The sequence below is a fragment of the Dendrobates tinctorius genome, unplaced genomic scaffold (assembly GCF_039654945.1).
Source record: "Dendrobates tinctorius isolate UK_male_01 unplaced genomic scaffold, ASM3965494v1 ptg000029l, whole genome shotgun sequence".
Taxonomy (NCBI): Eukaryota; Metazoa; Chordata; class Amphibia; order Anura; family Dendrobatidae; genus Dendrobates; species Dendrobates tinctorius.
The window spans coordinates 19,711,011-19,729,551 of record NW_027361697.1 but is presented as its reverse complement, the minus strand read 5'-3'; the positions used below and the strand labels follow the sequence as shown (position 1 = coordinate 19,729,551).

Sequence of the window (18,541 nt, the reverse complement as noted above, 5' to 3'; positions counted from 1 at the left end):
CAAGTGACAACTAAAAGCCAATTATAATAATAACACAACCGGTGGTTGTGAAAAAAAAACAAACTACAATTCCCAGCATGCCCTGAGAGCCACAGGCTGTTTGTCATCTAAATCAGGGCACGATCATATGACTGTATCTTTTTCCAAAAGTCATAAAAATATTGGTCCTGGGGTACAAAATCTCCATATACTCAGCCAAAATGGCAGCACAGAGGCCGCGATGCTCCATACTACGGAGCCATGGTCTGCGGTACACAAGCACAGGGCTCAGCCGTGCACATAGACTGTACAACCCTGGCGGGCACAACTATGGCTACTGCTAGTGCTTGGCACTAGGCGTCATTTACCAACTGAATACCCAGGTAAAAAAATATATATCGAGGAAATCATTGGTGGCACCACTGTCACATTTCATTTTTTCCAGAACAGGTCACAAGAATGAAACCCTTTCTCTACCAGATAATCTTTATTTCTGGATTATTCTGGGATTTTCCTGCGGATCCGTCACCGCGGAGGTGATCTAGTTGGATTTTCCAGCTCATTGGATGACCCTTCACTAACCGGACTGCCATCATATTCTTTGCGCTTGCGTCTGATCCGTCACTTATGGGAAGGTGTGTTAAGCAAACAGGTCAGATCTGGTGACCTCGGTGACAATCCGCCCCGACACCTGCTGCTCACCGTACACACTTGTGCTATTCAGTCCCATCTTCATAGATTGCATTATTCCAATCACTTTAACCCATCGATGCCCTCCTGCTGCACTCACCTGGCGAGGGATCCTGCCGTGGTACCAGGCATGACTGCGTAGATCCTCGCTGCTCAGCTTCAGCTCCTCCTCCAGCTCCTTCTTCAGTTTGTCAGGTGTCCCTCCATCCATGATATATCGCTCTTTGGAGAACTGTAAGACACAACAGGTGAATGTGACTCTCCCCTCGAGCTGATGTCACCTGGCCGCCTCTTCAGCAGCAGGAACTTTCATTTTGTCACTTGTCACATGCGCTGTCACCAGTCCCAGGGAGGTGGGTGTTCCTAAGCCTGCCTGCCTCTGTGATCAAAGGCCACCATGCACGGATCGGATGCACGGAGGCTACACCTGGGCTCAGCTACCTTACTTTCAGATTTCCCAGCTGCCCTTTGTACTAGTTTTATGGCCTCCGCCTATAGACTCTTATCACTTAACCCATAAATGACCAGACACAGCAGAAGAAAGGGGGATTCTAGGGTTAGATAAGACAACCTCTAAATAAATAATATTCATTAATAGTTGAACCCCAAGGGTATAGATTGTAAGAATACACTTATATACATGTGGATAGGTTGCATATAAAGTTCCTTAAAGTGAATTTGTCACCAGATTTTTGCCACCTAATTTGAGAGCAGCATAATGTAGAGACAGAGACCCTGATTCCAGCGATGTATCACTTTTCGGGTTACTTGCTGTAGTTTTGATAAAATCATTTATCAGCAGAAGATTATCACTAGAGTAAAAATGCTCCCCTGTAGTCCAACCCCATCCTCACCACTGATTGGCAGCTTTCTGCCTATGCACAGTGTACACCGAAAGCTTCTAATCCAGGGGTCCCCAACCTGTAGCTCGGGAGCCACATGTTCCTCACAGGTCTGTGATGTGTGGCTCGCAGCTTGGTGCACCATCACCAGGTGTAGCAAACAGCTGTTAAGAGCAGATCTCCAGATGGTGACTTTTGTGTGTAGCCCTGCACAGAAGAGCAGATCTGAATGGGGGTAAGATAGGAAACCATAAAGCTTGGCATACTGCCTTGGTGTGATTTCAGTGGAAAAGCTTGAACTGTAATTATACCGGTAATGAGGGCTCTGGTTGTCACTACTGTGAGTGGGGCAGAAGCTGGATGTGGCTCGCGACCCTCTTTCATAGATGAATGTGGCTCCCAAGGTCAGAAAGGTTGGGGACCTTTGTTCTAATCAGTGATGTGGGTGAAGATATACAGAGCTAAGCATTTTGAGAACCCCAGGGATTTTTATCAAAACTACAGCAAGCAGCCCAGTAAGTGATACATCACTGGAATCAGAGTCTCTACTCCTACATTAGATTGCTGTTGGATGAGATAACAAAAACCTTGTGACGGATTCCGGTTTAAAATGTTTCTAACATATACAGATGTATAGAATGGGATGACAAAGATACAAAAATCTGGTGAGCATACTCATCAGCGATATTGAAATTACCCTGCAAATTATATATATTGTGGCTACTTGCATAGACCACTAGGGCAGCCTAAGCATTTATTGCTGCAGTATCTCTGTGTAGACGGGTGCAGGAATCCTAGAAATGTGGCTGCAACAAGTCATTCTCCAAATTAACTGAATGTCTGATATTTGGAACTTTACGGAGCTCAAGTTGCTATTAAGATAAAGAAATGAATCAACATAGAGCTGTGGACAAAGTCGGCAACATGTCAACTACTCGTAAGCAATGACCAGGAGGTGCAGCGCTAGATCGCCAGGAAATAATAGAGAGGGACGTATTGGTTTTCTTGTTACTTTAACATTTACTGCATTTTTTTCTTCTGGAACCCCTAATGGAGTACTATTCAGCAAGTGCAGTGATTATCACCAGTATCAGAGTGGAAGACATGGTCGGCATTTCTTAACAAATAAATGGGAACTCCAACCACCTCTCCACTGACAGTGGTGCTCGGCACGTCCTGTTTTTAAGAGCTGGTTGGGCTATACATTAATGCAATATCCTGATGAGATGGGAATACCCCTTTAAAACTGGGTCCTAAAGCAAAATCTGTAAAAGGGCCGATACGCCACCTACCATGAGTCATATCTAATACTGGTATCTGTAAGTGGCTGATGGGCCTATGGTCCCCCTTGGGCACCAGGCAAAGGTAGGAAGGCTGTTATTGCCCTTCCTAGAGCTGTTCCAGCCCCGAATGTTGCATATTCTCACTTCTCAATAAGGGTCTCTCTAATAGTAAAGCTTGATTATTCTTAAGTTTTTTTGTAGGAGTTATGATAAAGTTAGCGTGTGCCTGATGCTTGTCGATTTGCATTACACTTGGTATACCGGTGCAAACCGAGTATCGGGGCATGCTACACCGGAAACCCCAAAGCCATACAAGAAGCTCATATATAGGACATATATTGTTTTCATCAGAAAACCATGTCCCTTTAAGTGAATTGACCATGATAAAAGGACTTAGGCCTCTTTCACACATCAGCTTTTTAGAATCAGTCGCAATCCGTCAAAGTGTGCAAAAAAACAGATCCCATGTAGATTCTAAAAAACTGATGCACTGGATCCGTTTTTTTGACGGATCCGTCGCAGCAGCCGTAGGAATTTTAAAGGAATAGAATGAGAAGACAGAGAGATTTTTTATGTGCCAGAATGGCTGTGGGGGTTAAATTAAAGGAATAGAAATTATTCCGCGCATGCTCAGTTTTAAGAAACGGACTCCGGTGATGGATCCGTCTTCGCTGTCCGACTTTTCATCATACACAAAAAAGTTCCTATGTCTGTTGTATCCAGCCGACGGACACAGAATTTCCGACGGATCCGTCGAACGACGGATGAAACGTGCGGCAATCCGTCGCTAATACAAGTCTATGAGAAAAAAAATGGGATCCAGCAGCAGCAGCACTTGCTGGATCCGTTTTTTTTCACAAAACGGCGGATTGTGACTGATGGCAAAAAACTGATGTGTGAAAGAGGCCTAACCTGCCACTTATGGGAAGGAGATCAGTGTAACATAACCCTGCAACCTGGATAAATCATTCTGACACTGTACATTATGAGAAAAAAATGTTAATTCCAGGTGACAGGCCCCATCTAATCCTCCCATTACCAATCGCTCACGTACCAGTCACCATTGTGGGGCGTCAAAGACACAAAAGGAGTCTTTAGAAAATGCTTAAGAATATGGAAAATGTAATGAGAGGATTGTGCAGCTTATGTTTCAATTTTACATAAGCCGTCTCTGAAACCATGAGATTTCTCCCAATTAAGAGACATGTCTAGAGAAAGTAAAATGGGTTCCTGCATGAAATAAATGTAATGTTATAGGCAAATATACAGTGTGAACATTTAAGGAGGATCTATCTATCACCTGGTCAAAAGTTTCCAGTTTTTGCTCTTATTTTATTTCCGCTGTTTTCCTTATTATACCGTTTGTTTGTTTTTTAAATAAATTTCAGCATGTGGTTCTAGAAATATGAGCCTTTTTATGTAGTGTTGCTTTTTAAGGGGGTGTGGCTTATAGCGTAATAATGCAGAGCAGCCCAAAGACACGCCCCTGAGGATCCAGTGAGCCACACCACCTTTGGAAAGACCATAAAAAGTTACACTAAATAAGAAGGCCCATATCGCATGAACTGTATGGTTGATTAAAAAAAAAAAAAACAAACAATAAAAACAGAATACTCAGGGGAGCAATGGAAATAAAAGAAGAGCAAAAACTGATTTTGACCTGGTGACAGGTTTTCTTTGAATATGTACATCAACAACGAAGAAATAAAACCATCAACGACCCTGTGTGAGTGGCGTGGCCGTTTCCTTTATGAAAGCTATGAGAACTAAAATAATATAAATTGTCATAGATGATAGAATAGATGATAATAACACTGTAAAAAGTCCTAACATACCACCACATACACACCACAAAGACCTCCATTGTATCTGCTCATCGGCCTGCAGAATATTACAAACCAAAATTGCTCTAGAAAACCTTGAAGACTTAACTAATTGCTCGGCTGCCATCAATGGCACAAAAATTAAAATAAACTTCAGAATTTGGATTTTAATAATGATAATTTTCTCATTTTTTGTGCCCTGATTGGACTCGTTGTGGCTTAATTATCCATAGGGCTACGATCAGAATATCCCCAGTTTGGGTATGTGCAAAGAGAGCATTTATGGTGGTCAATCATTACATTTTCTAGTGGAAATAGCTCCAAATAACACTTATTCTTTGGGAAGTCTTTGGAGTTTTTAGTTTCCTGAAGCTGTTTTAGGGTATGTTCACTTTTTTTTTTTTTTTTTTTTAATAGTTTTCAGAGTAAAAACTCACCCGAAACCACAAGTTTCGGGGAAGAGTCTTGAGGAGATCATTTGCATATTCCCAGTGCCTTCTGGGATAAGTGAAGAGTCTCCGCGAGCTCAACGATCACTGGGTTTTGGCCGTTGCAGCTGAAAAGAGGAAATCGGAGAAACCAGGGGAAGAGTCTTGAGGAGATCATTTGCATATTCCCAGTGCCTTCTGGGATAAGTGAAGAGTCTCCGCGAGCTCAACGATCACTGGGTTTTGGCCGTTGCAGCTGAAAAGAGGAAATCGGAGAAACCAGGGGAAGAGTCTTGAGGAGATCATTTGCATATTCCCAGTGCCTTCTGGGATAAGTGAAGAGTCTCCGCGAGCTCAACGATCACTGGGTTTTGGCCGTTGCAGCTGAAAAGAGGAAATCGGAGAAACCAGGGGAAGAGTCTTGAGGAGATCATTTGCATATTCCCAGTGCCTTCTGGGATAAGTGAAGAGTCTCCGCGAGCTCAACGATCACTGGGTTTTGGCCGTTGCAGCTGAAAAGAGGAAATTGGAGAAACCAGGGGAAGAGTCTTGAGGAGATCATTTGCATATTCCCAGTGCCTTCTGGGATAAGTGAAGAGTCTCCGCGAGCTCAACGATCACTGGGTTTTGGCCGTTGCAGCTGAAAAGAGGAAATCGGAGAAACCAGGGGAAGAGTCTTGAGGAGATCATTTGCATATTCCCAGTGCCTTCTGGGATAAGTGAAGAGTCTCCGCGAGCTCAACGATCACTGGGTTTTGGCTGTTGCAGCTGAAAAGAGGAAATCGGAGAAACCAGGGGAAGAGTCTTGAGGAGATCATTTGCATATTCCCAGTGCCTTCTGGGATAAGTGAAGAGTCTCCGCGAGCTCAACGATCACTGGGTTTTGGCCGTTGCAGCTGAAAAGAGGAAATCGGAGAAACCGCGCGCCTGTCGGCGCGCGAATTTTGGCTCATCTTTCATCTTTTTAAGAAATCTCAAGATGGAAGAGGCCAGGAGCCATTTGGTGAGCTGCATTTCTTGCTACATGTTCACAGATTTACCAGTGGAAAAGCCAAACTTCACATGCCACAAATGCAAGCTTGTGACCCTGTTGGAGGAAAAGTTGCAAAATCTCGAAGAGAGGTTAGCTACGTTGAAGATCATTAAGGAAGGTGAAGAGTTCTTGGACAGAGCAGAATTATCTCTTCATGTTACAGAAAGAGAAGAAATTCGAAGTGCACCTGAAGAAACAGAGGAATGGAGACATGTGACCCAGAGAAGCAGGAGGATCAGGAGGCAGTCAGCACCCATACTGCTCAGAAACCAGTACCAGGCTCTCACGCAGGAAAACGATGAAGAAATACATCAGGATAAGACTTTGCCAACAAACAGCAACCTTGTACGCCTTCAGAGTCCTCCTGGATGGAGAAAGAAAAATGTTGTGAAGAAGAAACGGAGAGTGGTGGTCATGGGGGATTCCCTGTTGAGAGGAACAGAGGCCGCTATCTGCAGACCGGATATAACTTCAAGAGAAATGTGCTGTCTTCCAGGTGCAAAAATTAAAGATGTGTCTGACAGGATATCAGGACTCTTCAGACCTACAGATGACTACCCATTCCTGCTACTACATGTGGGGACAAATGACACCGCAAGAAACGACCTGGAAACCATCTGCAGAGACTTTGAAGACTTAGGCAAGAAAGTGAAAGAACTGGGAGCGCAGGTGGTCTTCTCTTCCATCCTCCCAGTGGATGGCCATGGAACAAGGAGGTGGAATAAGATTCTGCAGGTGAACAACTGGCTACGTCGATGGTGCCGTCAGCAACGATTTGGATTTCTGGATCACGGAGTGAACTACTTATACGATGGACTACTTGCTAGAGATGGGGTGCACCTTACGAAGACTGGAAAGCAGGTATTTGGAAGTCGCCTTGCTACACTTGTAAGGAGAGCTTTAAACTAGAACAACATGGGAAGGGAAGCAAAAGACCAGAAAAAGCCATACACCTGACAAATGCTACTGAGAACTCTGCTATTAGAAGTGGAAAGGAAGAACAAAGACGAAAGAATCTAATTAAAAAAAATATTGGAGAAAGGGAAACCAATCACAAACTAAAATGTTTCTATACTAATGCACAAAGCATGGGCAACAAACAAGGAGAATTGGAACTACTAACACAGGAAAAGAAATATGATGTCATTGGAATCACTGAAACTTGGTGGGACAATACACATGATTGGAATACAAGACTAGAAGGATACAACTTATTTGCAAGAAACAGACTTGATAAACGAGGAGGGGGTGTCGCATTGTATGTTAGAAAAGCGTATATCTGCACAGAGATTGAAGCTTCAGAGACTGGGAGTTCTGTGGAAACTGTCTGGGTAAGAATACAAGGACAGAACAATGGAAAGGACACCATTGTAGGCATTTACTACAGGCCGCCTGTGCAAGCTGAAGATATGGATGAACTATTTATGCATCAAATGGCCAAGTTCTCCAAAAAATATGACATAGTTGTCATGGGAGATTTCAACTATCCAGACATTTGTTGGGAATCTCTCTCAGGCAAAACTAACAGGTCAAGGAAATTCTTATCCTCTCTTGCTGACAACTTTATCTTCCAAAAGGTAAAGGTGAAAACAAGGGGAACTGCTACCTTGGATCTAATCCTTATAAACAGGGAGGAAATGGTTGAGGAGGTAAAAGTGGCTGGGACCCTAGGAGGTAGCGACCATGCTATTTTAGAATTTTGGATAACTAGAGGCGGAAGACCTGTGAAGACTCAGACGTCAAGGTTAGATTTCAGAAAGGCAGATTTTAAGGGATTCAGAAAGAGAATTGGAGGGATCCAATGGCTGGATATCCTTAAAGACAAAAATGTCCAGGAAGGATGGGAAATCTTGAAAAATGAAATTCTCAAAGCACAGTTGTTAACAATTCCGAAAAGAGGGAAGAATAGGAAGCATTTAAGGAAACCAGGATGGATTAACACAGAACTTAAGCACATGCTAAAAAGGAAGCAAAAAATGTTTATAAAATGGAAAGAAGGAGGCATATCTAAAGAAGAATATAATGCTGTCTGCAGAACCTGCAAGGCACAAATCAGATTAGCTAAAGCTGAAAATGAATTGAGGCTTGCAAGAGATGTCAAAAGCAATAATAAAGGATTTTGGGGATATGTCAAAAGTAAAAGAAAAGTCAAAGATGCTATAGGATTTTTACAGGATGAAAATGATGAAATGGTAAGACAGGATGTTGAGAAGGCTGAACTTTTAAATTCCTATTTTGCATCTGTTTTCTCTCAGAAAGGAAATGTAACATCAACTGTTATTCACTGTCCTATTAAGGGAATAGAAGAATCCAGGATATCTATAAACAGAAAGATAGTGAGGAAACACTTAGCTAACCTAAATGTATTCAAGTCTCCAGGTCCAGATGAATTACACCCCAGAGTACTGAAGGAGATAGCAGAAGAAATTTTTGAACCCCTCTCCATAATCTTTGAAAATTCTTGGAGAACAGGAGAAGTGCCAGAAGACTGGAGAAGAGTAAATGTTGTTCCTATCTTCAAAAAGGGGAAGAAGGTGGACCCAGGCAACTATAGGCCGGTGAGTCTGACTTCTATACCAGGAAAGATCTTTGAACAAATTATTAAACAACATGTATGTCAGTACCTGGATAAGAATGAAGTGATTAAACAGAGTCAGCATGGGTTTGTAACTAATAAGTCATGTCAGACTAATTTAATTTCGTTCTATGATGGTATTACTGATTGGGTGGATCAAGGAAATGCTGTAGATATAGTATATCTTGACTTCAGCAAAGCATTTGACAAAGTCTCTCATACAATCCTTATTGAAAAAATGACTAAGTATGGAATGGACAAGGCAACTGTTAGGTGGATTCATAACTGGCTTAGTGATCGGACCCAAAGAGTGGTCGTAAATGGCTGCACATCCAGTTGGAAGAATGTCTCAAGTGGGGTACCACAGGGCTCTGTCCTGGGCCCTGTATTGTTCAACATCTTTATCAACGATTTAGATGAAGGAATTGAGGGTAAACTGATTAAATTTGCTGATGACACAAAGCTAGGAGGGATAGCTAATACTAGAGAAGAGAGAGAGAGGATTCAAAAAGATTTAAATAAACTGGAGAAGTGGGCAGCAACTAACAGAATGGTTTTTAACAGGGAGAAATGCAAAGTACTACATCTGGGCAATAAAAATGAAAAAAGCATATATAGAATGGGAGGAATAGGGCTAAGTGACAGCACATGTGAAAAAGACTTGGGTATACTAATAGATCACAGACTGAATATGAGTCAACAGTGTGATGCAGCAGCAAAAAAGGCAAATGCAATTCTAGGATGTATTAACAGAAGCATACAGTCTAGATCACGTGAAGTAATTATTTCCCTCTACTCCTCTTTGGTCAGACCTCATCTGGAATATTGTGTCCAATTTTGGGCACCACATTTTAAAAAAGACATCAACAAACTGGAGCAAGTTCAGAAAAGAGCGACCAGAATGGTGACCGGTCTGCAAACCCTGTCTTATGAGGAAAGGTTGCAGGATTTGGGAATGTTTAGTTTGCAAAAGAGAAGACTGAGAGGAGACTTAATAGCTGTCTACAAATATCTAAAGGGCTGTCACATTGTAGAAGGATCAACTTTATTCTCATTTGCACAAGGAAAGACTAGAAGCAATGGGATGAAGCTGAATGGGAGGAGACACAGATTAGATATTAGAAAAAACTTTTTGACAGTTAGAGTGATCAATGAGTGGAACAGGCTGCCACGAGAAGTGGTGAGTTCTCCTTCAATGGAAGTCTTCAAACAGAGGCTGGACAGACATCTAACTGGGATGATTTAGCGAATCCTGCTTTGAGCAGGGGGTTGGACCAGATGGCCCAGGAGGTCCCTTCCAACTCTACGATTCTATGATTCTATGATTCTAAGTTTTGATTGGAGAATTTCTGCTCTGAAAACTGAGCAATCAAATTTAGTGTGAACACACCTTAAGGCTATGTGCGCACGCTGCAGATTTTGTTCTGAATCCGCAGTGGTTTTTCCGCGCGAATTTGCACCAAATCCGCAAAGGGTAGCTCAAGCAATGTTAATCAATGGGAATCCAGAATTGGTGTGCACATGCTGCGGAAAATTCTGCACTGATTCTCAGCGTTTTATTTTCACACAGCATATCAATTCTTTTTGCGGATCTGCAGCGTTTCTGCACCCATTGACCTACATTGAGTCAGTCAAATCCACAGCTAAACCGCAGGTGTAAAAAGGTCTGAGGATTAGCTGCGGATTTGTGTGCCTAAAACGCTGCGGAAAGGACGGAGGAAGAGTGTGTGGGCGGAGAATTTGTGTGAGCAGAGAATATGAGTGCGGATGTCTGTGTGTAGCCAGGCATCGTCTGGTGGGACTACTACTCCCATCCAGCTATGTCTGCTGTCACATATAACAGTGACAGCATGAGCCGATGATGGTACAGTAGTTGTCCCATCATCCGGCGACTGTGTTCAATTGTAAAAAAAAACAAAAAAAAAACACATTCATACTCACCAAACACCTAATCCCTGATGCCCACAATCTTCTGCAATAAAAATAGAATAATAAACCAACATATACTTACCTTGCCGCTGTACTCCATTTAATAACAAGTGTCCCACGGCGATCTCACATGTAGAACAGTCACTTCGGGAGAGGTGTCTGCTCTACATGGTTCCGGCGATACACTTACAGGAGGTATCTTCCCGCAGTGTATCGCTGCACTGCCATCAGAGTTCATGGGAGTTCATGCTGTCACTTGCAGCACCGCTGCGTGAGAAAAATTTTCACACAGCGGTAGTGCCGTGAGAGCATGAACTCCGGTTAACTCTCAGTGATGCACTGCGGGAGGGATCACCTCCTGTCAGTGTATCACCGGAGGCCGGATAGAGCGGTCACATCTCCCGTTGTGACTGTTCTACAGTGAGATCGTCATGGGACACTCGGTAATTGGACTACGTCAGACAGGGAGAATTTGTGTTGGTTTATTATTTTATTTTTGATGCAGGAGATTGAGGGATTTGAGGATTAGCCAATGCAGTAAGTATGGTAAATTAAGATTCAATAAAGGAGTCTGTCATTATTTCAAATAAAGGACTTTATTCTGGCTGTGTGTTTATTTACCATATAACTATTGGATTAGTAATGGATAGGTGTCTTATTGACGCTTCTCCATTACTAATCCATGGGCTTGATGTCAATACACAGGTGACATTAACCCCACAAATAGGATAAGTGCACACAATGTGAACCAGACAAGTTTTTCCAGCAGAAGACTAATTTTGTCTCCTGAAGCATCTTTTTTTGGTCATTTCCCGAGCTTTTTTCCTACAGTTTTGGCCACCGGTTCTCCATGTTTTTTGTCATATCTTATTTATTATAATTTTCTAGTTATTTTCATTTCTCCATCAAATAATGAAGAAACCACTAGCGATTTTTCAAGATGTTGTGTGCATTGTAAATATACCTGGAAAGAGTTTTTGGATTCTCATAAAACTACATAAATGAATCTGGTCAGCTCCTCTTCCTCTATATCATGGTGCCGGCAGATTGTACGGCATTTTCATGATGACAGGTTCCCTTTAAATATGGTCATGATAGCTATAACCAGGTGGTATTGTCTGCTGATAAACTTCTTCATATAAAGTCCACACAAGTTATTTTCTCTTGTTAGAATCTACAATTTAGACTGTAAATTATTCTTATTTCTAGCCTGAAAAACACAGCTTGGGAACTTTGCTGAAAAAGACCCCGATATGTTGGCACAGAATGTTCCTTCTGACAACAGATAAAAGCTTTTCAGATTCAGCTGACAATGAGCCATATACTGTGATGTGCTGCCAACAGGTCCACAGCGGAATATACCAACGTCCCCAATAAAAGCCCTGTGTGTACTGTACACAGTCAGGGTACATAATATATCCACAGTACAAGGCGTATGACTGCAATGTATAACTTGTGTACAGCCAAGATATACAACAAGGCTGATAGCCTAAAGCTACAAATTATTAACCAGATCTGCATGGATTACGAGAGGATCCCGAGGGCTTTATCTCCGATTAGCACAGTATTAGTGCATCGATTCTGGAACCGCAGTTCTTCATATGTCAATAACGAGCTTTTAGGGATCCAGATTAGGTTTGAGGCGTCTTATCCTCTGGTCATTCAGAATATGGATATATACACGCTGATCCCCTTGCCGCAGCTTTGATTTTGCAAATGGAAAGTGGATCGATCTTCAGACTATGTATTCCTATGGAAAAATATAGTGAGGTTTGGCTAATAGGAGTGATCGGAGATTCACAGATACATATTCACTGCAGACAGATGTCACACACCACTAAGGAGGACAGGGAAAGCGTTCTTCTCAGGAATACATCGGACTCAGATTATATCCAGTGTCTTCTCTGAAGACTCCTATTATCCCAATGCTGCAATATATTTTGTGCAATTTCACCTAACTGGAGAGTAGATTTGCCCCCATAATATTCTGTCCTTGCATAGTATAGTCCGATGAAGATGTGCTTAAAAACAGGGGTGTCCACTACTTTTGCTGCTTTGTGGAAACAGCCTAGCACTGTCTAATACCATACATATACTGAGCGATTAATCCACCACTGACTGTGTGCTGTCCAAAAGTAGTGATTTACTCCCTCCTGTGGCAATGGGACAGTTCAACACCTTACTAAAGCTACCAGCTTAATGCTGGGAGCCGCCAGTTACAGTTTATACTAGCTCTAGTTTATCCTGGTGTTTTCAGCTCTTGCTCAGCCTGTTTGCTCTCACACCATATTTTGACTACACTTCTGCTTACCAATTCTTTCCTATCCCCGATTTCTTGATTCTAACATGTGACCTAACTTTCCTGCCAGCCTGCTTCATCAGCCAGCGGCTACACCGGAAACTTAACCCATGGTCCCTGTGTAAGTCTACATCCCTGTACAGGGTTATAAGGGTAAAATCCAGTGCCACCCTCCCGGGATTTGATAGAGACTAGTGCAAATTCGGTCCATGGAAGTCCTATTTAGAGATGATGGGAAACCAAGTCAGAGTCTCATTATAGCATTGTAGTAGATTTGGCAGAATTTGTCCATTGGAGGGGGGTGGGCAATAACAAACAATCATTTAAGATTAACAATATTTAGTTATAGTCTTGATGATCAGACGTGAACCACCATTTCTAGAACAAAATGTTGACAATGTTTTACTAGAAGTATCTACAATCATCCATTACCAAGATTGTGAGTTACCTTCAGATTCATAGAATAATGTACTAAGAAGAGAGATTTCCCTTAATTTATGACATTTATGGTATAAATATAGAAAATTCCGTCTGAATAAATCTTACATTATAAATATCCGGGCAATTTTCCAACATCTAAATGTTATTAATACACAGCATCCGATGCTCTTAGACCTGCATGTACAGTTCATCCTCCGGAGGAATAGAATTTTCCCTAAAGTCCATAGAATGCGTCTGACGATCGCTGAGAGTCTCACACATCCTGCGCAAGTGTAAGCTGATGCCCATCAGAGACTTGGCGTGGCGGCCCATCAGCGGATCGCTGCTCTTCCTCAGGGCTTCAAGTCAATATTACAGCGCGTGTACGGTCTTTTTAAAGCCAAGGAAATGTTACATGTAGGGCTCTGTAATCTGATTGTTAGTCACATATTGGATTATATATTACTTAGAGATTGGATTTGTAACACTTAGTATGTTGTGGAAGAAAAATAAAAACAATTGCTTCCAAAAAAAGGAAATACAGCGTCTATTTATATTTTGCTACATTTTATCGTACATTTAAAGGCCAACCCATTTATTTTATTTTATTTTTTATCTCAGACATATCCTTAAAGGAATTCTCCAGTCTGATATTCTCTCAATATTTGAATTTTTAGGAGTTACACAATTTAACTAGCGACCTGCTTTTCATTTATTTGGCAGCTGATCTGCATATTTCCATGCTCATCCTCTTTTTTTCACCCCAGCAGTAGCACTTCTCACAGTACCTGCTGCACACTGTGCAAAGCGCTGGTTTGTGGAAAGATATAAGAGCCTGTAAGGCTAAGTGCACACGTAGCAGAAAATTTCTGCTCAAAAACCTGACTCCCTTCCCAGAAACTACGCCTTTTTTGTCTTCGCGTTTTCCGCACGTTTTCATTGGTTTTTATGCGTTTTTTTCGCGCGTTTTCAAAACGCATTGGACAAGCCAGGAACGCGGAAAAATCCGCGAAATTAATGAGCATGCTGCGTTTTTTACCGCAATGCGTTTTTTTCGCGGTAAAAAATGCATCAATGTGCACAAAAAGTGCAAAATGCATAGAAATGAATGGGAAGCTTCTTTTTCATGTTTTTCCCGTGGATTTTTTGGCAAATCCGTGGGAAAAACCGCGAAAAAAACGCTGTGTGTGATCACAGCCTAAATCAGCAGATCGGTTGCACAATACTTGAGAAGCTCACCAGGTACATTCTCTAATCATTCCCTTGATAATGCTACATTTTATATCAGAGAGATAATTTGCTTTAAATTGTATATCTAAAATAAAAAAAGGGGGCAAAAAACCCCATGGAGCTTTCCCAGGGCGCAGTCAGACGATCATATAAATCGGACCGCCATGCATGAACTGGCCGGCGGCTCTCTTGACGTGAGCTTTACGCAATATTGAAAGGCGATAAATGCAACTTGTAGCTGTCAAAAGAGACAATAAAAGTCAAATAAGGTGGAGCTAGACTGCGGAAAACGGTGCGGGAATTATTTATCTAGAGTTTTCTTTTAATGGCCGCTGTAAATTGAAATGTGTGTCAGTAGCACAATAGCTGGTGGCCGTTTGACTCATGAACGCATTAATGGACTAAAAGCTGCTCTATTGTCTGAGGCTCAGAACCTCAGAAGCACAAAGGATTCCAGGCAAGGAAAGTTCCAGATTCTTACTGCCAGACACTTTGAATGTTGAGAAAGTTTGAGGAATGTGTCCTGAAGGTCAAGAAGTCTCAGCTGTGCAGCTCCAACTAGACATTCAGGTCGGGGTCTGGCGGCACACATACCGGTCTACTGTACACTACATGTCCGGTCGTCCTTCCAAGAACCGAAATACAGATTTGTCCAGCTGTGTCTACATCAAACTCCCATGTACAGCATTCCACATATTGACCAGGTACTTTGTTCTGTACACCTGTACATAGGAAATTCCAGTAGATGGTATAGTAATAAGTTCTGGCCGTCACAACAGCTTTGTACATACCCAAAAAACTAAGAATTCTTCATTGGGCAACACTTCTTAACCAGCAACATAGTAAATTCTATGTGCGGTGCTAGTGCTCACCTTGCGGAGTTGCACTAGGATCACCTGTAGACATCTTTCACCAAACAAAAGTTGAGTAGCTGTCTGACCTCCTACCAAAAGACGCCGGGAATCAGTCTTGAGGTTGCAACGTAAAGAAATTAAGAACAGAATTAAGTAGCTGTATTTCTTTATTACGCCAGGTGCTTTTGCCACACTACGCATTTTGTGGACGCTCAATTCTGCAGGCGTAAAACACCAAAGTACAGAAAACCCCTCAAACCTCTCCATACATTTATATCCATTTAAGATTGCCACCTTAGATGAGGTGAGGGGTTGGGTGGTACACGGACCCCGGGCGTCGATGCAGCACGCAGGAAGGCATGTGGGCAGCGAGAACTGTAAAGGCTCACCAGGAATCTCAGGAACAGCAGGAAGGATTACATGGAAACCAGCAGGGATGAATGGAAGCACAAACACAAACAGCAGAGATGGTGGCATACACCTAGTTTAAGACTAGGAGTCTTAATCCCAAGACACAGATGTGTGTGTCTAAATGGGCCTTTAATAGATCTAGGCAGATCATGTTATAGATCCTGTCTGAGCAATCTGCAAAACCCAATGTGGAGCACAACAGAGGGCAGCAGACAGAGCAGAAGGGAGCAAATATCGGGATACCCGGGACAGGAGTACAACAAGGAGCTACATCACAATACGGGGAGCATGTTGTGTGGTATCTCTGCGCTGTGCATTTTATCATGGCTATGCTTGCCATATACATTGGAAGAATACATGTAATATTTAATTAAAAAAAACTATATTTTATTGCTAAGAAAACATTTTTTGCTTCTTTGTATAAAATTATACAGCGTGCACTTGAACGAGCGATGGATACCGCGTTCACTCCGCCACACAGACGCTGAATTCTTTTAGGACCTCCGAGGTTATACCACCAGACATCGAGCATGGTACATTTCATTTGTACCTTACATAGTGTTTACTCTGATGAAGGTCCTTGCCGAGCGAAATGTCAAAAATGGTACTGTCACACTGTAAATAAAATCTCTTACAATTTTCACTTATTACCCGAGTCTTTTCTTAGTACTTTGTTTGAGATCCTACTTGTGCACTTTTCCTTAGAGTGCCGCTATTTTCTTGCTGAATGATAAAAGCCATTGATGCTATGGCCTGCACTGTCCATTCCCCAGGCCTGAATCCAATCGTGCACATCTGAAACACCAAGTCTCGTTCCATCCTTCAATGCCATGTTGCCACACAGACTGTCCTGGAGTTGACTGATGCTTTAATCCAGGTCTTGGAAGAGATCCCTCAGGAGAACATCCCTTGCCTGATCAGGAGCATGCCCAGGCGTTGTAGGGAGGCCATATAGGCACATGGAGGCCACACACTACTGAGCATCATTCCCTTGTCTTGAGGCATTTCCACTGAAGTTGGATCAGCCTGTAATTTGATTTTCCACTTTGATTTTGAGCATCATCCCAAATCCAGACCTCCATGGGCTATTTACATTGATCATTTTTATGTTTTATTGTTCTCAACACATTCCATAATGTAATGAAAAAAAATTTGCAACTGGAATATTTTATTCAGTGATATCTAGGATGTGGTATTTCGGTGTTCCCTTTATAAATTCGAGCAGTGTAATATAAATATATATATATATATATTAGTGGTGTAGTAACCACTGTGTCCGCTAGGGGGCGCTGTGTGGGTGTCCCAGGAGAAAGGATGAATAGCAGAATACTGAATGGCCGTTATGTATCTCAAAGTGGGTGGCTTTGAGATGGAGACTTGTGTTGATCAGCAGTGATACTGCTGAGGTGCTGCTTTAATGTGTCAGGGAGAAGTCTCCAGGTAACTACACTGTGTGCAGAATTATTAGGCAAGTTGTATTTGAGAGGATTCTTTTTATTATTGAACAACAACTATGTTCTCAATCAACCCAAAAGACTCATAAATATCAAAGCTTAATATTTTTGGACGTTGGAGTGGGGTTTTTTTAGATTTGGCTATCTTAGGAGGATATCTGTTTGTGCTGGTAACTATTACAGTGCAGAATTATTAGGCAACTTAATCAAAACCAAATATATACCCATCTCACTTGTTTATTTTCACCAGGTAATCCAATAAAACACAAAATTTAGAAATAAACATTTCTGACGTTTAAAAAAAAAAAAATCAGTGACCAATATAGCCACCTTTCTTTACGATGACACTCAAAAGCCTTCCATCCATAGATTCTGTCAGTTGCTTGATCTGTTTACGATCAACATTGCGTGTAGCAGCCACCACAGCCTCCCAGACACTGTTCCGAGAGGTGTACTGTTTTCCCTCCCTGTAGATCTCACATTTTATGAGGGACCACAGGTTCTCTATGGGGTTCAGATCAGGTGAACAAGGGAGCCATGTCATTATTTTTTCTTCTTTTAGACCTTTACTGGCCAGCCACGCTGTGGAGTATTTGGATGCATGTGATGGAGCATTGTCCTGCATGAAAATCATGTTTTTCTTGAACGATACTGACTTCTTCCTGTACCACTGCTTGAGGAAGGTGTCTTCCAGAAACTGGCATTAGGTCTGGGAGTTGAGCTTCACTCTATCCTCAACCCGAAAAGGTCCCACAAGTACATCTTTGATGATACCAGCCCATACCGGTACCCCACTTCCACCTTGCTGGCGTCTGAGTCGGAGTGGAGATCTCTGCCCTTTACTGATCAGCCTTGGGCCCATCCATCTGGCCAAACAAGAGTCACTCTCATTTCATCAGTCCATAAAACCTTAGAAAAATCAGTCTTAAGATATTTCTTGGCCCAGTCTTGACGTTTTATCTTATGTTTCTTGTTGAAAGGTGGTCGTTTTCCAGCCTTCCTTACCTTGGCTGTTGTGAGTTCATTTTCCCCTTCACCATTGAGGTCTGATGAACTCCCTCTTCTGGTGAAGGAAGGTAGTGAGGCTGATTACCAAGCATCTGGGCAGGATGATGATGACTGGGTGACGGGAATTGCTGACTGGATATAAGGCAGCTGACGCCCTTCTGCCTTGCTGGTGATATCTCTGAGGGATTCTAGGAGACCAGTCTGATTCCTGCTCCTCAAAAGCTAAGTTTTCTGCTCTTCTTTTTGCATTTGTGTTTTGGTTTTGTTTTTACTTGTTTTTCTG

General features: G+C 42.2%; 1 protein-coding gene across 3 annotated transcripts in view; it reads right to left on the bottom strand.

The window, feature by feature from the left end:
- The window catches only part of BCAR3 (BCAR3 adaptor protein, NSP family member), a 146,888-nt gene that overhangs the window by 17,795 nt on the left and 110,552 nt on the right, over positions 1-18,541 (bottom strand). For all 3 annotated transcript variants that reach the window (XM_073571418.1, XM_073571420.1, XM_073571419.1), the window contains one exon: positions 770-901. In XM_073571418.1, coding sequence (XP_073427519.1) covers positions 770-901 — 132 coding nt within the window. The remainder of the gene's footprint in view (positions 1-769; positions 902-18,541) is intronic.